The sequence below is a fragment of the Lycorma delicatula genome, chromosome 1 (genome assembly GCF_047948215.1).
Source record: "Lycorma delicatula isolate Av1 chromosome 1, ASM4794821v1, whole genome shotgun sequence".
NCBI classification, from domain to species: Eukaryota; Metazoa; Arthropoda; class Insecta; order Hemiptera; family Fulgoridae; genus Lycorma; species Lycorma delicatula.
The window spans coordinates 393,935,394-393,958,608 of NC_134455.1; the positions used below are offsets into that span (position 1 = coordinate 393,935,394).

Here is a 23,215-nt window from a genome sequence, read left to right on the forward strand (position 1 = left end):
TTTTATGTGTTACACAATCAATATTGGACCAATATTTATTTCGATCTTACAGAAGTTAGTTACTGAAAATAAGTCACGTTTTCTTCCTCGTTTTAGTATGGTAATAGTCGTATGGTAATAAAATAAAACATATTTTATGTGCTATTAATTTGTGCAGTTTGTGTCCAAACGGCTGTAGTCATGCCAAACCAATTCCAAAAGACTGTGGCAGTTTGTGTCCAAACGGCTGTAGTTTGACCTTTGTTGGTCTGGTTGGTGATTGAGGATGATGCCATTTATTAGACTGCCATTTTCTCACTGGTGTGTAATACAAAATCCACGTTTCATCACCGGTAACAATTGAATTAAGGAACTCATCACCATTATCTGGGTACTGCATCAAAAATTTCATAGCAGATCCCATTTGAATTTTTTTGTGACGTTCCATTAAGATGTGCAGCACCCAACGTGCACAAACCTTTCTGAAGCCTAAATGGTCATGAACAATGCGACCGATAACAGCTCTTGAAACATCAGGAAAAAGAAGGGCCAAGTCGAAAATTGTTGAGCGACGATTTTTTCTGATTTCATCATCGACACAATTCAACAAGACCTCAGTGATTATTGAGGCCTTTCCAAACATTCTTCATCATTCATATTAATTCTGTTATTTCTAAACCTTTCACACCATTTTCAGACATTTTTTTTGTTCATTATTCACCGTTAACAGTAACGAACGGCCTATGAATTTAAGCCGGCTTAACGTTTTGATGGTTTAAAAAACATATGACTATTGTATTTAATAGTCGGCGGCAACATCGATTTTCCTATATATTTTATAATGTAATAACTCGCATGTAATCAAAGGTACTACAACAATGTGACTACTTACAGACAACAATGCAGTGTGTACACATTACTACACAGGTTAAGGAACGACACAGGTTCACCAAGCTTAAGGAGAGAAACTTCCCAGCGATCTTTACTTTTGAGCAAATTCTTTACTTCCCTCGTAAAAGCAAATTAGTTTACAGGTAAGTAAATTTGAATTTCAAAGTTTTTTTTATTATGCAATTCTCAAAGGCAGATATAACTTGCACCAGAACAAATTAGGTGAGTTAACATGAGCATATTTAGACATCAATGCCAACTGTTTGAAGCACTATCCCATTTTGTTTGCTGTTCAGTCACAACAATTGAGTGTTTAAGTATTACATTTTATTTTGGGACGGCAACACAGTTTAAATTATTTTTTATATGTAGGTATATGTTAATAGTTTTACTGTAAATAATATTAATGGTGATATATACTTACCGCTAAATTTTTATTAATTTTTTTTTTAATTCAAATTTTGGCATCAAGTAACTCTGATCGGGGACTAGTGATAAAATACTCAAATTTCCACAACTTACAGTGTTTTTATAGATGTTTATGGCAAATAAAAACATTTCTTGTGTATTGTACTAATAAAAAAGTTATAACCTCTCAAAGATCATGAAAAACCTGTTAAAAGTGATACCATTTTGACTCTCTAAATAAGCGCTCCAAGAGGGTTTCTTGTTTTTCACAGTTTTTCATGTTCAAATTTATTGGCAACTTTCTCATAGAAAGAAAAGAGATAGGTAAATAAACCGCTGGACCGATCTTTTATCTTGAGAAAAATGATTAAATTACTTTTTGTTTCATCCTTCCAGAACCAATAGCTTTTTAGTTATGATTTTTTCTGTAAACACTAACAATCACAAAAATAGGTGTATGCACCATAACAAAAATGGCTGCCACAGGTAAACTGCTTAAAAAAAAATTTTTTTAATAGTTTTAAGGTCCTGAAACACGTAGGAAACAAGTGGAAAAGTTTCAATTTTTTTTTAAATTGGTCAAGCAACCAGCTTATGTTTTTCTAGGACATTTCAAATGGACTGACCCAAGAATAAACAATTTTAATGAATAAAATACTCGTGTTATTGGATGTACTGAACAAGGTTAAAGAGATTTATTGATCATTTAACATGTATTACTTTATTTAAATTTAAAATATCTGTATAATTTTCATAAAATATAATAGCTCGTGGTTACTGAATATTAACGTTGTGCACTTTCTTTTATATGGATTTACACAAGATGCTTGTGAGAATCAGCCATCTGATCACTCGTGTATGCAGTTTATTTACTTCAGCTGTTTAAGCTAACTGAATTAGGTTTACTTACATCAATTTAGCAGAACCTTTCTTAAAAGCAACAGGAACGTTATTCTTAAAGCAACAGGAACAGTTTATATTTAAACATTATTAAAATAAAGTCGATGGTTTTTCACACACTTTTTAAATGTTTTCTACCTCACTTCTCGTAAACATGCTTGTAATGACATTCTCCAGCAGCCTTCAACCTATCTTGCACAAACTCACCTGGATCTTCTTCTTTTATCTTTAGTGAAACTAACAGTAAAAGTTTTTTCTTGTTTTCCCAATAATATTATTGTTTTAGCCTCTCACGGTTATGACAAGCACCTCCAATAGGCTTCGTATAAGTTACAATAGATTCTGCATGTTGCTATTCTTGAAACCTTGGACACGTAAGCGAGTGCCGTATGGTACCACGCTTTTAGGTTAGCTCTAGGAGCTAGTTAGGACACTGGTCGCCAAACTGTTTCGAGGCTCAGTAGCTGTTTGTGGCACGGACATTTGGTCTTATGCTTTAGGGCGACTGAATGGGGTGGTGGCGGGAGAAATGCCAAGCAAACCAATTATAAATTTACACTAATATCGCCTTTAAAGCTATATAAGTGTGACGTCTTTTGGTGCCATTAGCTTCCTGAATGAATGCATGTTCTGAGGGCCACACATACCATTTGGCACCAACAAGATTTAACTGGTTGTCATAGTAATCAATGTTGGTTTACATACAATATAATTAATTTATTATGAAAATTTTTTTTTTTTCTTTTATTTCACCACTTTCCAACAATTACCCTTTCTGAAGATTGCATAACAGATTCTCCTACATTCAGCTTTGATTTTACTACTTCTTTTGGCGTTTCGATCACTTCTTAGAGTACCAGTAGTGTAAGTTTTTTAATTCTAATAATTTCTTTTCTAAATGGTAAAAATTAAAAAACTATCCATAAACAGTGAGTGTCAGATGTTTATATAAATATATATTTTTTTCATTAAACACAAAACAAAATTTGACACACGTCCTTTATCACCCAGGTCATCTGTAGCACCACTTTAACTAGGATTTTCAAAATTGTTTCGTCGGGCTCAGTAAGAAAATACAGTTTAATCCTGTATTTTATGTTTTTTATTAATATATTGTCAAAAAATTATTAGGAACCCACGCCACAAAACCATGGACTCATCTATACATAATTTTTTTTAGAATAGTAAAAATTAGCCATTTTTTCATTAAAAGAAAAATCAATTAATTGTTTTATCTTATGTATACAATTACCGTCCTGTTTTCTCATTACTACAAAAATGAAGAGCTCTCATAATTATGGAAAAATTTATTCCAGCCCATACAATTACAAAAACTGGTATATTAAACAAATAATGGGGTACACTAATAATCTTTTACTCTGTTCAATTTAATTTTCCCCAAGTGTAAAAATCCCAGAAACATGAATTCGTCTTTTGTTACAGGTTTCTGTGATGATAAATGAAAAATTTAGGGTGATTAATTTCTGTTCTAAGATCTTCTGTATAATTTATTCGTTTCATCCATATTCATATTAAAAAACTTATTAGCTAGTAGTTGAAAATAGTCAACTGGTTTACAAACATTTGAAATGGGAATACAACGATCAGGAATTTAAACAAAATCATTTTTTTTTAAATTCTGGTGGATGGGTCACCCACACAACATTACTTGCCACTTTTGTATTTGTTGTTTGTCAAGATGATTTTTGGTATAGGTTTAATTATACCGATGTCATTTTCAGTTCTCTGAATGTATCATCATTATTGGTTTCACTTATAGTTGTATTAATGTTATTTTCAGTTATTTGAACACTATTGTCATTGGTTTCAGTTTCTCTATGTATAGTTTGCACAGTGTCAGTACGATTTTCAGCTTCACTCAAAATCACTTTCACTCTCCGATTGGACATCATTGTCATCTAAATTCAGCACTAAATTCACTGTTACTACTCTCATTTTTCAAAATATGTTTTAGTTGTCATGCTAATAATATCTTTTTAAAAACATTAAATCGTATTATTCACTAAGACCCAGGATTTCACCACCAGCCCATTATTAAAATAACAGAGATACCTTGGGACCACAAACAATTTTATAACACTAAGTATTCTACTAACATAGCCACATAAAGGATAAAAGCTGAACTGAAAGACTAGCACAACTAAAATCCATTCCATATGACTTATGAATAGATGACACCGACAGCCGCTGATATAACTCCAAAGTGGCACCTGATCCAAGTGGTAATCTGATCTGATCTGATCATTGGTTAACTATTCTTGTCTTTATTCAAGGTCCTTGCTCAACTCCATGAAAAAATAAGAAAAAAACGACCCGAATTGTGGAAGAACAAGTCATGGGTTCATCATGAGGACAATACTGCAGCTCACACTGCATTGTCTGTCAAGACGTTTCTAGCTAAGTACAGGCTGATTCAAAGAAACAGGAAATTTTGAAAATTGTGTTGGTAGCTGTGGGAAATTGGTACCACTTGATAAGTGGTGCCAGCCTCTCTAACCTAACCTGCCATTTAGTTGTCATGGATCCTTGGAGTGGTGCGCAACGTGCATTTCCTATCAAAGTGTTTTACAAACAGTGTGGAGGGGCCGCGTAGAGAATTTCGCCGTCATTTTAATCTGGGACGGCACGACCGTGTTCCATCAGCACATCCAATTAAAACATGGATATCTAACTTTGAGGAAACTGGTTCGGCAATGAAAAAGAAACCTCCAGGCCGTGAGCGAACCGTCCGTACACCACAGAATGTTCAAGCTTTACAAGATGCTGTCACACGAAGTCCACATCGGTCAATCCGTCGTCTCTCAGCATCTTTACAATCGCATAGTTCAAGTGTTCGAGAATGTTAGTGAAGGACTTGCAATTCCATCCATACAAGTTGCAGATCGTCTAGGAACTGAAACCGAACGATGCAGTTGTGCGAGCACAATTCTGTAATGTAATGCTTCAGAAGATAAACGATAACGAAGAGTTTGTTCACGAACTGTGGATGTCAGACGAAGAGCATTTCCACCTCAGTGGATTTGTTAACAAGCAAAATTTCAGATACCGGGCACAAGAGAATCCTACGCAGATACACCAGCGCCCGTTGCACAGCCAGAAAGTGACCGTGTGGTGTGCTATATCATCTTATGGTGTTATAGGCCCTTATTTTTTTGAGGATGACAACGGTCTTGCGATTACAGTGATGTCGGCTCGTTACGTAGCCGTGCTTGAAACCTTTGTTGTGGAACAACAAAAGACATTTCCACCGATTCTTAACACAGCCTGGTTTCTGACGGAGCAACATCACATACTGCATGAATATCGATGGCAGCTGTACGCCGATTGTTTGGACAACGTGTCATTTCACGAAATGGTGACATTAGATGGCCTCCCAGATCGCCTGATCTCTCAGCTTGCGATTACTTTTTGTGGGGTCATCTTAAAAGCAAAGTGTTCCACAGTAGACCTGCTACAACGGAAGAACTGAAGGCAAAGATCCGAGAAGCAATTGCGGAAATTCCAGTTGACATGTTACGTCAAACCATGAACAATTTAACGAAAAGACTTCGAGAGTGTTTACGTAGAAGAGGAGGTCACCTGCAAGATGTCATCTTTAAAAAATAAACTAAAATGTATATATCTTAAAATGGCAACATTTTTACAATTACATGAAATAAAATTCATTTTCTAAAATAAATTTTTCATTAACTTTAAATAATGTTTTTAAATTTTTTAATTTTCCCCATTTCTTTGAATCACCTGTATAACATCCCAGTGTTAGACCACCTGCCTTGTTCACCTAACCTGGCACCATGTGACTTATCTGCTCCCCAAGGTCAAATCTGCATTAAAAGGAACAAGATTTCAGACCTTGTCACAAGTCATGAAAGAGCTCACAGAAGAAGACTTCCAGCACTGCTTCAAACAATGGAAAATTCGCATGGAGTGTTGTAGGGATAGAGAAAGGGTGTATATTGAAAGGGATAATAACTAAATATGTATAAATTTTAAATAAAATATTTTACACCATTAATCTCGTTATTTAATAGCCACACCTCGTATATTATCTCATTACTATGATAACTGTTTTTATTACTCAGGCAAAACTACATAAAAAGATCAAAATAGTTAAAATATCAATCAATCAGTAAATAATAACAGTCAATAAATAATATTCAACAGAGGGGATATAAATTTTGTTTCTTTATCTGTGATACAAGTTTACAAATCATATTGTTTTAGGCAAGAAATCGTGCAATATTTAATATAAGTCAGAGTACTCAATAATATGAGCCATAGTTTAAAATCAAGATTTTAATGTTGTTATGCTTATGATCAGTTTATTTCAAGATAATTAAAAAATAATTCAAATACATTAAGTAGCAAAGCATCAATCTCGGTCAGCTTATATGTTACTTACAATTAAATTATTTTACTCTAAACAATGTAAAAACCATTATAATAAAGCATGAGCATGATTATAGATGAAAATAAAAATCACTAATTTAAAAACTTAATCTTTATACATGTAAATCTGATGCTCATGTACCACATATTCACTATCCTTTATATCCACCAGGCTTGTAGTTGGAAATTACTTACTAGAGTAATTTTTCATATCAAAGTATGCACACTAGTTCAAATTTGTTCTGTACTATCGTTTCAAATAGATTATTAAATTCATAATTAAATTAAGCAAATTATTTATTTCTGGGAACAAATTATTATTTTTTTATTTTTTGTAAAATACTACAATCTAAAACATAATTAATTTTTGCACTAAGAAGGTTAATTTCAACTGAATTTTAATTAATAAGCTAAAGCACTTCATTCTTCAATAATACAAGCAATACAATTTTAAGTTCCCTCCTTTTGAAATTCTGTGCCACTGAAAAAAACACTAAGCATTTCAAATCAAGATAAAATTTGCACTGTGAATCAATTTGAAATTTCATCTGAGAATGCATGAGTGGGTAATCTGTGTTAAATTTTGAGTCATAATATCTTTATTTATTAATTCTAAATTTATTACTGACGACTGAAAAATAAAACAATTTCCTTAGTAATTCTTTGGGAAAAAATGACAATGGAAATTAATGTTTACTTTATTATCTTAGATACCTTCTGCCCAAATAATTGCATAATACAAAACTACTTTACTTTTTTATGATTACTATTACAAGTATTCTATTTTATTGTAGTTATATTTATCATATTTTATTACATTATATTTAACAAACAAAATAATAAAAACAAAAACTGAGATGTAGTGCATAAGGATATATTATCTACTTACTGATAAAAATTAAATAATACTTCACTATCTGTTCCAAGAATTTTTTTTCATTTTTAAAAATAAAGTAATTTAGCTTAATGAACTATAATAAACATAATGAACCTTCAGATCAACCCTTTCTTTCCAATCACGTAAATTCTAATTAATGACCCCCCCCCCCCCCAAGAAGTGAAAATTTTACATAATTTTTTTTTTTTTTGTTGTAACACAAATACATTCAATTATGATAGGAAAATAACTATACCCTATAAGCAAACTTAGTATCTGTTTAATACATACAAGCATCAGATGGTAGAGCACATGTAGGTGTAGAAACTGGTTGTACAGGGGCTGAAAAACTAGCTATAGTGGCTGGAGACTGATTAACAGGAGGAGGCTGGATGATCTAGAAATTAACAAAAAATAAATTAAAATAAGAAATCAGAAGTAATAGATATAAATTTATAAATATAAACTAATAAAAGTTATATAATTAATCGTAGTTTAGTTTGTTTTTACCTTAAGAAATAATCTGGAAAAAAATTAAAAACATGTGTCAATATTATAAGGAAGCTCACTTGCTCAAGTCAGGGAGGGAACTTAGATGAGCTCAAGGTATGTACTACAGCTCACACCTATCTATCTACATTCCTAAAGAACATTGCTGTTTTGTTTGGGGCAACAATTTTCATACTTTAAAAGGCAAAATCCTAATTAAAAGTCACCATGCACAAAGGCACAATTTGACTCATCCCCGCTGAATGGTTTTCTGTATAATCCATTACGACTCTTTTCAGTTACAGGACTGGGCGCATTAACTAGAGAATGGAGAAAAGTTAATGGCAATTTAATACTCCCATTCAAAAATTATGAATTTATTTGTATACACATTTCTTCATGAAAACCTCCATGGATTACCAGCCAATATATTTACCAATTCAACTGCACTAAGAAATGAAAAGACAGAAAGCCAAATCAACTGTCTTTCTTATATCTATATCATACTTGGTTATGGGTCTTATATAAGTGTAACTCTGTCGCTCTTGTTTTTGCAAATGGACCACGTATTATATTCGCATATGTGCTTTTAATGACATAACTGAATGCTTTTTTAATCTTAACTAACAAAACAATAATTTGTTTTTCCTAGAGTGTACATTGCAATCTGTTCAACTAATGAACAATAAGTAACCTTTGATATTTATGACATATAAATGAGGTGTACTCTTCTACACACTCAAGCGGACCATTGCTAAGATGTGCGGTTAATTGGACCCCAACCAGCAAAGTATACCAGTAACCACTGTCTAGCATTCATATCCATTTAAGCAGCTAACCTTTACTAGGATCTGAACCTCAGAATCTAAGACTTTGAAAATCAGCTATTAAACAAGTGATTTGCAATGAGTTTTACTACAGACTGAACTAGTCTAGTGGTAAAAGTAGTAGTGGACTAGTCTTGTGGTTTTTCAAATGTAAGTTAATTCTCGAGTCAACATTGACTGAAAAATCTGGATTTGATTGTATGATGCATAATCGTCCAAGAAGTTACACCACTCAGAGTATTACCATCAGTGTATTATTATTATGCTTTTACGGCCAACATGGGACCACTTAAGTCAATTTTAGTTAGATCTTTTCTGAGAAAAGCGTGTTATTTTACTCTTCCGAGCTGCCCAGTATTTCTTGATCCGTTCAGATCTTGCTTTCTTTTCTTCATCTGTAAAAAAACACCCTCTTCGTTGTATTCTGTCTTTTGTTTAAATCTAATGTTTTTGTCTTTAGGCTTTGTAATTTTTCCAGTTTTATTCTGTATGTCGGTCAGGGAAATTCCCAATTCTTTCATATCTTATCTAATTTCTTTGATCCATCCTACTTCTAGTTTTTGGAACCAGAGCTTCTCAATGATATTTCTTGACAGTCTTGTTTCCGGTGTCCTTATGAGATGATCAAAGAAAGAGATTCTTTTTTTCCGCATAGTATCAGTAACAGGCTCTATTTCTCGATACACCACCTCATTTGGCACAATCCACCATTGGCCTTCTTTTTGGTGTTTTTTATTGATACACGTTTTGACAATTCTCCTCTCTATTTTCAGAATTTTATCAATTTGTTTTTCTGAGTGATTTTGAAAAGGGTCTCGCTTCCGTAGGTGACTTCTGGCTGAACTACGGTTTTATAATGTTTAAGTTTTGTTTTAGTCGAAAGGCATTTTTTGTTATATGTTGACCGAGTTAATTTTTGGGATTTAATCATTTTATTTGTCCTATTTTGTCATGTCACTTTTTCATTTAAATTATATGTTATTATTTCCCCTAGAAATTTAAATTGTTTTACTATTTTAATTTTCTGATTGTTTACTGCAATGTGCTCTATTACCAGAGGATCTATGGCCATTAGTTCAGTTTTTTTGAAAGAGATATGAAACCCTATCTTTTGTGCTACGTTTTGAAGGCTCATGATTTATGTTTTGGCTTCTTGAATATTATTTGCTAAAAGAGCGAGGTCATCTGTAAATCCCAGGCAATTTAGTGTGATGGAGTTTTTCTTAGTAACCATTTTTATATTTTTGGGATTTATTTCATACCATTTTTTCATGACAAATTCAAGGGCGCAGTTAAAAAGGAGTGGTGAGAGGCCGTCTACTTGCCTCAATCCAGTTTTTATGGAGAAGGATCGAGAGAGTTCACTCTGAATTTCACTCCGGACTGGGTAACGGTTAAAGTTAATTTTATCATGTTTATGAGTTTAGGGTAAAGGCCCAGGTTTCTCAGAATATTCAGCATGGATGGTCAGTGTATACAATCATAGGCCTTTTAAAGTCGACGAAGGTGATTATTAATTGTTTTTTTCGTCTTTTGTATAAGTCCATCATAAGTTTTAGGGATATTATTTGATTCGGGCAACTTCTCCATGGCTTAAATCCTCCTTGGTACTCCCCAAGTTCCAGTTCAAGTTGATCTTTGCATCGGTTGTATATCATTCTCGACAGGATTTTGTATGTGCAATCCAGGAGAGATGTGCCTCTGTAGTTTTACAGATTAGTTTTAACCCCTTTTTTATGTAATGGATGAATGAGGGTTGTGGTCCAGTGTTCTGGAAAATTTTCTTCGTTCCATATTTTCACGAGGCATTTTCACGTAGGGAAGTTTTGACTGAATAAACTGCTGAGTGTTTCCAGAGTTCTGCGAAAAGCTGATCTTCTCCGCTTGCTTTGTAGGTTTTTCTTTCATTTAAGGCTGCGAGAACTTCTTGAATTGTTGTCAGGTTGATATTTACCAGTGAAGTTTTAACTGGAGTTTCAGTGTCAATCTCAAAAAGCTCTGGGGGGGCGTCACAGTTGAGGAGTCTATTGAAGGTTTCTGCCAAAATTTCAGCGTTTTCTTTATTGGTGTGGGCCATATTTCCTTTTTTTCCTCTCAGCATAAGGGTGGGTGGTTCATATCTTTGAAGAGCCTGACCAAAAATTTTATAATAGTTTCGGGAGTTAATTTTCTTGGAACTTTCTTCTATTTGTTGAATCAAGTTTTTTTGGGCTTGTCGTTTGGTTCCTCTTATAATTTTCTGAGTTATTTTCCTTTGTTTGGTGAATTCGTGGTTAGAATCTTCAGCTTTCCAGGTTTGGTGGTTGATCCAAGCCCGGTGTCGGTCTTCGACTCCTTTGTCACATTCTTCATTCCACCATTGGTGTTTTTTTCTTGGGTTTATAGGGGCTAGTTCTTCAGCTATTTCTTTCAGTTGGGATGTCAATTCTTTTAAATGATTAGTTAATTTGATTTTTTTAGTTGTTTCTTCAAAGATGGCATCGTTTATCAATTTATGTGGATCATAAGCTCTTATGTTTTAAGGTTGGGATTTTTTTCTTTTTATGTGGGGTGAATTTTATTTTAACTTTAATCAGTATCCAGTATCTGTTCCTCTCAAGACTTTAACTTTATAAATCTCCTTGTGATAATTCTGGTCCATACAAACATGATCGAGTTGCCATTCCCCTTTTTTCCAACCCGGGTGTTTCCAAGTCTTCAATTTGTTTTGTTTTCTCATAAAATAGGTGGATTTTGAGATCATATTATGGTTTCTGCAAAATTCGACAAGTCTTTGGCTGTTCTTGTTAGTTTTCTTCTGGGCAGGCCATTTTCCGATAATATCATGATATCTTCATTCTTTACCAAGTTGGGCATTAAAGTCTCCTATTAAAATCTTGGTGTGGGTCTTATTTATGTTTGCAGTTTGGTCAAGAAGTTCCCAGAATTTGTCCATCTTTTCTCTATCTTTTTTAAGATTGTTTTTATCATTGGTGGGAGCATGGACATTTATTATGGTGTAGAATTTATTGGCTGATTTTAGGGTTAAGGTTGAAATCCTGGGGGAGTAAGACTTAAATCCTATGATTGAGTCAATTATTTTAAGATTGATTGCAAATCCTGTTCCAAACTGTGGGCATTTCTTCATCATACATTTCCCGGGAATTCCTTTGTAAATTCTTTAACCCTCAGATTAACCCTTCTTGATCGGTGTTTCTCATTTCTTTAAGTCCTGCAAGTAGGGTTTTTTGTTTGTCCATTATGTCTGTTAGAGTTTTTAGTTTGCCTGGTTGAGTTAGAGAAGTTGAGTTAGAGAGTTTATCTGCTTGTGTTTTATCCTCAATTTTGAAGTTGTGTTGTTTTTGGGTATTTCCAAACGCTCTGATTCGTCATTATCTTTTAAGCAGCTGCCCACCAGATCAGAGTTTGCCTTCTCTGGTATTTACCAGACGGTGGATTTTTTCTTAAAACCCTTCCATATTTGACTTTCAAAGGCAAGTCAGCCTTGGGTGGGAATAAATTCCTGAGTTACAACTCCGGATGTGATCTAGAGAGGTGATTCTGATTTAGTTCACCAGTAAAAATCTCCACCTTTCTAACTGGCTATCCAGACGAACCAACAGGGAGTTGCAAACCGATTTTCTTAATTGAGATTTTAAGTATGGAGAAAAGTTTAAAATCGGTTATGGAATCATTTCGTCAGTGTATTATAATAATAAATCTATTTCCAACATTACAAATTTAAAACTAAATCATAAAAAGATACAACCAACCTGAAACTATACGCTAAATTTAATATTAAATACAAATTAAGTCTAGAACTTATAATTACAAATAATAATATACTGTACTTATATTAAAATACATATTACATATCTGTAAATATATGAATACATGTGACAAATACATTGTAAATTACAAACTGTCTATATGATAGTAACTGTTTGGCAGTACCAATCTATTCAATAAAAATTAATAAGTGAATCAAAGAAAATTACTCTTCATCCTTTTCCCCTTAATGCAAAATAAGCAAAAACAAAACAAAGAACATAGTTAATTTAGATCTGACAAAATTTCTAACAAGAGTTGAGTCATGACACTATGAGTATTAATTTATCACCCACTACTTTCCAAATAACTTTAACAAACTACCTATTTAATAAATTATTTTTTATTTACTATCAATACATTATATGCATAGAAGTAAACACAGCAGCACCCACCAGATCCAACCTCTGTGTAAGAGACTCCTGGGTATATCCAATCTACACAGCACAGTACTGTAGCTTGATATACAAGCATGCTTAAACTTGTCTGTGTTAAATCACAATAACTAATTTTGTTACATTATTGTATCATACAGGGGGAAGTACATACCATACTATAAATATAGTCTTGTTTACTAACATGAAATAGAAGTTTGTTTTAACTTAACCAGTACAGTACAGTAGTGCAATCTTTGTCCATTAACGCATAATCATATTAAAAGTGCCGCTGTTACTGTGAATTTTGTGAGCAGGGTATTGAATCTAGTCTATTGTATGTGTTCACTAATGGTTACTCAAAAACAAAAACGCATTGTGTGTTCACTGCAACAGAAGCTTTAAATGCTTGAATGACTTGATAAGAGTGAGTGTACCAAAACATTCTTTAGAATTGAGAGTCAACATTACTACGATTAAAGAATGGAGTAAAAACAGAAAGGCCCTCGAAGCACATACACAACCAACGAAGAAGATACATTAAAAAACCAAAAAATGCTGAGAAAGCTTAAATCAATTCACCCACCTGGGTACCTAGCCAACCTTTCACAGCATTTTGAAGTTTGTCGTCATCATCAAAGTGCAGTGACATAAGCTATTTCTTCATATGAGTGAAGAGATGATAAGAGTGAAGAAAATCACTTGGCACAAAGTCCGGGCTGTAAGGGGGATAATCAAAAATGTCCCACTGGAACCGATTCAGAAATTTTTGAGTTCTTCAAGCACTGTGAGAAAGAGCGTTGCATGCAAAAAAACAACACTGGATGACAGCATACTGTGACCTTTGTTCTAAATGGCTTACCTAAGTTTCTTAAAGTTTCACAGTATATGGCTCAAGTAGCTGCTTGCATCGCAGTACTTCAATGACAATAAACTTCAAAATGCCATGAAAGGTTGGCTAGGTGTCCAGGTGGCTGAATTTTATGAAGGTATTTTTTTAATTTTATTTACTACATTTTTTTAACTGCGTTGAAAAATAGTAAAAAAATGTAGTTTTAAGTTGTATATAATAAAATATTTTTATAAAAGCAGTAAACATTTTTTTATTTATAGCCAAACAGAGGTTACTTTCAGAACCACCCTCATATTTCTTGTTGCATTTGGAATATTACTTTTGCCCAGATTAGCCAGATGAGACTGAGTTCAGAATGGAAAGGTATGGTGGTATTGTTCCAGGATTTTATCAATAGTACTCTTCAAATTTTAGTTAATGCAATTTGGATATTTTTACTTAAGAGTTATTCTAGCATAACTGCCTTTCTTTTTGAAAATTTTAGAATTTCAGTTATGTTCTTAATATGAAAAGAAGCACTGTCGATTACTAACATAAACCAAAGAAGAAGATTACAGGTTAGTCATGTGTTTTACTAACTTTTTGTAATGTTTTGAATTCACATCACTGTGTAATATTCTCTACACTGACCAAATTTAAATATTAATATATCATTAGGAATGCTTTCAGTTCACAGCCTGCATGTACAATAACCCGCCTTTGGCCTTTTGATTTCTTTTTTTATAACCCTTACTTGGGCCATTTAACCATGCAAAACCTTTTCGTGAGTGGAATGATTATACATTGCATCACAACTGTCGATGACATATTCTTATTCTAATAGAAAATCTTGAAACAATTATCACTTTTCTCCAGCTTTTAAAACTTTTTGATTATCTTCATCCATTTCCATCTAAACCCCATTTTTTTTTTTTTAATTTTTAAATCTATGTCTAGATCCTAATGTTGATTTTTTAGTACTACTAATAATGTTTACAGTAGCATATCGGACATTGAATTCAGGGTTTAAATTACACATCAGGAACTTTTATGTACAATCATTTGTTTCGAGACACTGGAAGATTCAATAACCCTCATAAAAAAATTGGTCAATTTTATATCTGCACGTACTTAAAAAAAAATATTTTTAGAATTATTAAATGAGTTGAACTCATTTGTACAATGGTTTAGTTATGTACCAAAGTTCAATGGTTAAGTAATAGAAAAATTCTTCTAACATTTGTTAGTAATTTGATGAAGACTTTTTACAAAAAGAAAAATTATTGAAGAACATTATCACTATCTTTTGAATTGGGATCATAGCTGCAAAAGAAATGAAAATAAACAAATGGAATAGGTATAGGTAAAAAAAATTGTATTTATTAAAATTAAAACTAAGCTACAAGGGTGAATCAAATATAAACTGGAATTCTTGTTGTTGTTGACACATAGCTAGGAGAGGGGCATGGCTTCTCAATGTTGTACATAGGGATGCATGGAGAGGATCCCACTCTTAGAAAGCCGCTCACTACTATTTTCTAGTTAGTATCACTGTTGGGTAAAGTTAACAAAAAAACACAGCTCGTATTTGCCAAAAGAAATTGGACTTTAATGAGAAAGAAAACAACTGAACTTATGTTAAATCATAACCTTAAAAACTAAAAAGAAATTATGAAAATAACATAATTTAATGATACATAGAATATCAACTGAAATCAGCAGCTGAACAATGATGTTAAATGAAAAAAAATACATGAATATACACTTTTAAATACAGTTTTTGACAATATACATTTTTAACAAAGACTTAATTTTAATTGTAGATTTAGAAAAACATAATATCAATAGAAAAATGTAACTGGAAAACAGTTGTACTACGGATATATACTATAATATGACAAATGGCAATGAACGGATGTCATTAACTTAGATAATTAAATTACAATAGTTTCAATATAAAAAGAGTTAATTACAATATAATCGCATTGAAATTAATTGAGCACGTAAAATAGGTTACAGCTGAAACAATGACACAACTTTATGTACGTCACCTGTTGTGACTGTACGGTGAGTAAATGGGTATTAGACTAAACATGAAATTGAAATTAAAACTTGAAAGGCTTAGGTATGATGAACTGAATGTTCCACAAATTTTAATGATAGCATAACTGTTTAACGTAATACGTAATGAAAAACTGAACTTGCCTGTAGCACACAAATATTTGTAAGAGACGAACTCGTGAATGAAGGTAAAACGAATACATACTGTAAATTCCTGAGCGTAGTCCGCCGTGGTGTATCAGGAATACAGGGGTGAGAATGTGGCTTCGAGGTTGAGCAAGACTGGGCATCTGAAATGTATACCAACGAGTTTGAAGAAATTCTGCTTCGCTGAAATTGTAATAAGAAGCTGGAGAAAATTCGGCGTCGACAGAATTGACAGCTTGTAATGATTGAAGCACTTTCCACAGAGAAGTAATGTAGAATTTGAAGAATAACTTAACGAAGAAACGAGGCTGGACGAACATAGAAAACTGTGAAATCACGAAAAACTGACGAGTAGAACTAGAAAATATTTTTGACACAGGAATACCGCACTGTGTATGCGAATATGGAGGTGATGAAGAGATTAGCACAAATCTTGAGAGCGAAATGTAAAGGCGTCTTTACATTGTGAAGGTCTGGTCAACTCTGCCGAAAAGATGGTGCGAACGAAAAGAGGGGGAAACCGAGCCTAGGCAGATCTAATAGAGTGTGTGTTGGCAACAGGAGATGTGTGCAAGTATTAGTATGTGAACGAAGCAAAAAGGGAGTGTATGAGAGCAGCAATAAATTTGCGAGAAATGAAAACAGTCGGTCACTAGAATGACAGAAATCGCCGTCTGGTTGACGCCAAGGCTCGAATAAAACGAACAAATATAAACAAACAGATACACATAAGACAAGCCCGAAACGAAACATAGTAATAAATATATCAAGTCTGTGATAACAACATGACCCAACCCTAGCTTTGAATTCATTGGAAATACCGAAACTTTACGCATGGCGTAAACAATCACCAATGTCAGAACAGAAGGTACCATTGCGCAACACACAATGTATTATTACTCAATTTCTCACAGCAGAGGGTGTAAAACCAGCCAAAATTTTGAGAATACTTCAGACACAAAGACTCCAGTGTATGATAGGCATAAGCAGTTTTTGGAAGGACGAGAACTAGTTGAACTACTTGGTCACCAACGTTGCCCAAGGACAAGTGCTACTGCTGAAAACATTCTCATGGTCCCATCACCTTATCAAGGATGATCGTTGATTAACAACTGCAGAAATTGTTTCTGAGATCGGAATAAGCTATGGCAGTGCTCAGGCAATCATTACTGACGATCTTGCATTTAAAAAAGTGGCAGCACAATGGGTTCTTCTTCTTCTCATCAAAGGTCAGAAGCTCTACCAGCCAGAGGTGTGCCAGCAGTTGTTAAGTCGTTACAAAGCAGAAGGAGAATTTTTTTTTACATTGAACTGAATGAATGAATTTTGAATTCATTTGAATCAAAACAGGCAAGCATGGAATGGCAAAAAAAAGGGAGAAACAGCACCCATAAAAAGTTAAAACTCGACTGTTAGCTGGAAAGGTTCTGGCCACAGTATTTTTTGATTTCAAAGGAGTTTGCATGTTGATTTTCTCCATGAACATTGTGCAGTGAATTCTGCATACTACTGCCAACTTTCAGACGAAGCAAAACTCACAAATCGTCAAAAAAGACGTCAATTTCCAATTAGAAGCGTCATTCTGCTTCACAACAATGCTTGGCTCCATATCGCAGCTCAAACTCAAGAAAAAATTACATCCTTATTCTGGACTACACTGACACACCCGCCTTACAGTCCGGAATTATTGTCCTGCAATTATCATTTGTTTGAGCCACTAAAAGAAGATATTTGAAGGAAGAAATTTGAAGATTATGCTGCTTAAGTGTTCATGTGCAATCGGTTGACATCATGCCCACCATTTTATGATAATCGGATCAAAAAGCTACCTTTCTGCTGGGAAAAATGTTTCCAAAACAAGAAATTATTTATAAAAATAATATTGTGAGTACGTATTTTTATTATCCTTCAATAAATTATAAAACAAAAATTCTGGTTTACATTATATTTCAAGATTCACCCTTGTAAATGATATAATTATCAAGAAAAGTGTTTTCAGTTGTTTTACTTTAAAATTTTGTTTTAGAATGATATGTTTGATTTAAAAGTGAGCAAGGAAGTACAAGTGGAATATGTTTTTAGATTTTTTGATGCAATTCTCAAGGCATAAATTTGAGTGAGGTAAAAACAAAAAAAAATTTAACTTTTCTCTATTTTACTTGGTTTTTATGTACTAAATAAACGTTTCAATCCTAAAACAAAATTGCATAAATTAAAAAAAAAAAAAGAAAGCAATTTGGGAATGAAATAAGATCTTCCTAAATTTGTTACCAAATAATGAAAAATGATATAAAGCTTTCATCCTCATTGACAAAGATGTGCACAATTAATGCAGTAACTCAAGCAGGACAACACAATGGTAGTAGGTAGGTAACTGCACACAGATGTGCAGATGCTGGTGTTAACAAAAACTGACAACTAAACAGGTGACAGATGTTTGTGCTTACATTTTAATGAAATGAAATTTAATCTACAAGGTGTTAACAAGACAGTTACTATCATTTCTATTTAATCAAAGCAACTAAAGCTAAATGATAAATCTTCAAACATGTTACATATGATAACTTCCAATATTTTAAAAATATAAACAAATTCTTAATATATCTAGCACCTAATGAAAAAGCAGATAAAGCTGCTTTGATATAAAGGCTTTCTGCAGTTCTGTTAATGTGGAAATATTAAAGAAAATTCATTGATTTTATTTTTAAGATTTCCACAATTCAACCTAGATGTATAAACATAAAAATTTATTTTACATCCAGACACAACACATGAATCCAAACACAAACTAGTTAAGAGATTTTCCAATGGGTGAATTTGCAAGATCAGAACTTTTGTCAGTTTGAGAAAGAACTTATAAATAACTCAAAATCAAATACAGGAAATAATGAAAAATAAAAATAATGCAGAAGAGAGAATAATAAAAACTTATCCTGTTCCGAATCCTATTCCTGAAACTCTTTCATTGTCTGAAAACACTATTAACAACTAGCTACATTATCTTATTTCTATCATGATTATGAGTCTTTTTTTTTTTTTTATAAATTTTACACAAGACAAATAAAAAAAATAGAATCTAGTTCTTATTAATAGTTGTATTTCATAACTTTTAACAGAATCAGAATATGAACAAAGATAAATGCGAGTTAAAAAAAGCATATTTTAAAGTATATACCAGTGGTACCCAAATGTTTCTAAGTTGCAGCACCGTTTTTCAATTGAAATTTTTCCACGGTGCCCTACCCTAAGTAAAAGCATGACTACTCGTAAATAAGATATTAAAATAAATAAAACTCATGTATCTTCATTATTTTTTTTTACTTTATTAACATTAAACGTCTTGGTTCAATTAATTATAAAGCTTTTACAATATTTTGCAGCACCCCTGTGAAGAGGCCATGGCTCCCCAGAGTGCAGCGGTGCACAGTTTGAGAATCACCGGTATATACATTAAAAGATTGTACATATTACATATAAAGTATGCATATAAAATTATACTTGTTAATTGCAGTGTTTCAGTCTTCACTTTTCCTAGTAATCCTGGCATAGAAATTGTGCTGTTTTTAGTACAATAAGTAGTGTCAGGTTGCCTACAATTGTTGTATTTAATGGCACAAATATGCACGCATACTACAGTGATGGAACTTCTTACAAGCTTAAACACTTACTTTTAATAATAAAACCACTGTATATATATTGAGTATTACCTACAAGCTCAACATTGTTTGCGTGAAGCAATTAAAAAAAACGCCTGGATTTGTGGTGAAAATTCATGGCTTTTGCACCACGATAATGCTCCTGCTCACACTTCATTGCTTGATTGTCAATTTTTTGCCAAAAACAACACTGTAATGATACCCCAGTTGCCATATTCGCTAGACATGGTCCTGTGTAACTTTTTCTATTCCCAAAAATAAAGAGAACCTTAAAGAATATATAAATGAATTTTTTATCATATTATTGGTAGTGCATTATGCATTCTTTCTAATTCTCTGTAGGACAGCCAGTTTTTATATCCATTCACTTCAACTGTTGTGGTTCATTAGTTTTTTGTCCTTACAGGTATTTGACCTCATATTGTGCTTTGTACATGTAAGTATTGTATTTATTATGCTTCAAATTACTGATGCTTGGGTTATACATGTTTTATTTATGTAATTTTAATGGGACTTCTTACATATAAGTGATTACATAATAAGTGGTAAAAGCCAATAAATGATGGGATCACTATTTTTTAGGGTGTAAAATTCATATTATTATGTCATACTTTATATTAATTATGGTTATTGTACATCGGTATATTTTTATTAGATTTTGATGTATTTGCTGTTTAATAATAAACTAGTTAACTTAACCGTTTTTATTTTATTGACCGGTCATGTTCTTAAGTATATTATAAAACAATTCACATCCCTTATCCTCCATCATCAACATTTAGCCCTATCAGAATTTAAAATGTTATGCCGTCCTTTCCACCAGTTTTCATCTTTTATTTATCCACTGTTTGCCTTCATTTTTATGCTTGCAGCATAAACGTTTAATTTAAAATTTGTAAGACTGTCAGTGTCTATTAGCACCTTTTACAATAACTTATGTGAAAAGATGTTTTTTTTTATTGTTAGGATGCTACATAATAGCTATAATTTCCTTTTAATATTTTTAATTTCCTTTTTGTATAAATTTAGGAATGATGATGATGCAAATATCGAAAGATACCTCTCATTTGATATGTTCTTTTCAGTTAACATTATATTTTATTTTTAGTTTAATATGTTTATAATAACATCTGTGTGTCTATTATGCTTGTTGTTTTATTAATGTAATGTTTTATTATCACTTCTGTTCATGATAGACATAAAGTTTCTGATATATTGTTATAGATTTATGGCAAAGTTCATCTGTTAGGATTTTCATAGACCTTTTTTAATGACTAATAATCATTTCCTATGAAAATGTGAACAATTTATTCTATTAAATAGTTTTTTTGTTGTTGCCTTTTTTTTTGTCTGTTTAAAATTTGAACACACACACTAGCAAGTAAATGTTGAAAGTACCCACCCAATACATATGATTTTCCTGGTAATAATTCAAAGTTAACCTGTTGTTTAAACACAGTTTATGATAAACATACATTCTTTTTTGGATAAATACATTTTTAATTAATCTAAATACTATTAAGTTATTTCATTAAAATAAAGATTTTAGAAGTTTCTAAGGGGGAAATATGCATAAAATGTATACCAGTTATTGTGCTATTTTGTATAAATTCTGTCAGGGGTTAAAAACATGATTCTGACAGAAAACAAATTTGAAGTGAAAGAACTATTCAGGCATGTGCATGAATGAAATTACTATAATGGAGTTCATTATAGAAACATAAGAGATGACTGTTATAACTTAGTCACAACTACTGGAAAAGAGTCTTTATAAATAGTGCAGGGGCATACTTGCACAAAGAATGTGTAGCAACATATATCGATTCACTGGTAATAATTTCATAAAATTCTGATCATAGTTAACCATTACAATAATTCTAAAAACCACTCTAGTATTCTAAATACATAAAATTTAATATTCTACCTGTAATGGATGGCTTGGTACTGAAGCTGGAGTAGATGATGGGCTGCTTATGCTGCTGATAATATTAGAAGATGGTGTAAACCCTTTATCGAAACCAGCAGAAGAAAAATTTGGAGCACCTTAAACAAAAAATCATAAAAGAACAGTGACAAAACAATCTTTTTTTAATTATTGTAGAACAGCTAATAATACATCATAACAAACATATATAAATGTCTATACCTCATTAATAAATAAATAATACACAATGTTTTAAATAATAAATAAATTTATTATAGTAACAAAGCTAAAATTCATATAAAGGTTTAGATACAGAGAGCGCATTACAAAGTAACACAAGATCAGTAATAACGAAACAAGGCTGTTTCAATATAACTCTGAGTTTATTTAACTACAAATCAACTCTATCTCCTTCATAATAGTTCCCTTGGTAGGTAACGTAATGCCGAAGAAGTTGCACCTCAAATAAGTGACGGAAGTCACTAATCGGAATTACTCCTAGTTGAATGATAATAGCTTTTCTTAATGTTTTCCACCCCATGATGTTATTCTCCAAGAGGTATATTTAGTTCAGGAAAATAAAAAGTTAACGTAGATATAGATCAGATGAGTAAGGGGACTGAGGAATGTAGGAATGCCCTTTTTAACAAAAAACAAATTCATTCACACACATTATTGAACCACAGGACATTGTCACAGTATAACATTTAAATGTTTACAATATATGATCGCATGCAAACAACACTTTTTTTCTTTTTTTTTTTGATTTGCTTGGCATTTCTCCTGCCACCACCCCATTCGGTCGCCTAAAGCATAAGACCAAATGTCCGTGCCACAAACAGCTACTGAGCCTCGAAACAGTTTACGGACCAGTGTCCTAACTAGTTCCTAGAGCTAACCTAAAAGCGTGAGCGGAATAAGCGTGGTACCATACACCACTCACTGGCGTGTCCCACCGCCCACTTGTCATATATCATTAAAATAGGTAGGCGCACCCCGTCAACTACTAAAACACATATGACTATCAATAATTAAATTTATCTCATCAAAGACAGCAATTCGCTGCCATGCCTAGGTCGCTGAATGCCAGCAAGTACCTATCCACCATTAAAGCGCTTAGAGCCTTAATCTGGCTGGTAGCCAGCCATATCTCTCGATTAGCTTCCTACAGCAGCGTGGTAGGGGTCTTTTCCCTTAGGCAAATTACTGATGTTGGTTGAACAAAGCAACCAGATCAAGCAACTCCCATACGGTCTGACAATGCAGCTCTCTCCACATTGACTCACCGCTTGTGAGTGGCCAGTTTTCTACTTGACCTCTAAGTTCCAGGGTGGTCTGAGTTCTGGCGTCCCCAAGAGCTCAGCAGTCAAACATAATGTGCTCGTTTGACTGGGCCTTCCCACAGACACACAGCTCATCAGCTGCCAGGCAGAACCGAAACAAATATTGGTATAAATTTACATGGTTGGAGAGCACTTGGGCTCCCATTGCCCTTAAACACAATGGAGAGGCATACCATCCCCCCCAGATCCTATATAAATCTCACCATAGTAAAATGTTGATTAAACTGTTTGTTCTTTAGTTAAAAGTTTTTTACTGACAATCCCCTGGTTCTTAAAAAAAGTAGATGAGT

General features: G+C 33.0%; 1 protein-coding gene across 1 annotated transcript in view; it reads right to left on the minus strand.

The window, feature by feature from the left end:
- Positions 1-23,215, minus strand: part of LOC142318003 (uncharacterized) — a 40,375-nt gene that overhangs the window by 5,812 nt on the left and 11,348 nt on the right. Inside the window, exons 3-4 of the mRNA XM_075354535.1 lie at positions 21,583-21,701; positions 7,757-7,862 (exon numbers count right to left, since the gene is read on the minus strand). Coding sequence (XP_075210650.1) covers positions 7,757-7,862; positions 21,583-21,701 — 225 coding nt within the window. The remainder of the gene's footprint in view (positions 1-7,756; positions 7,863-21,582; positions 21,702-23,215) is intronic.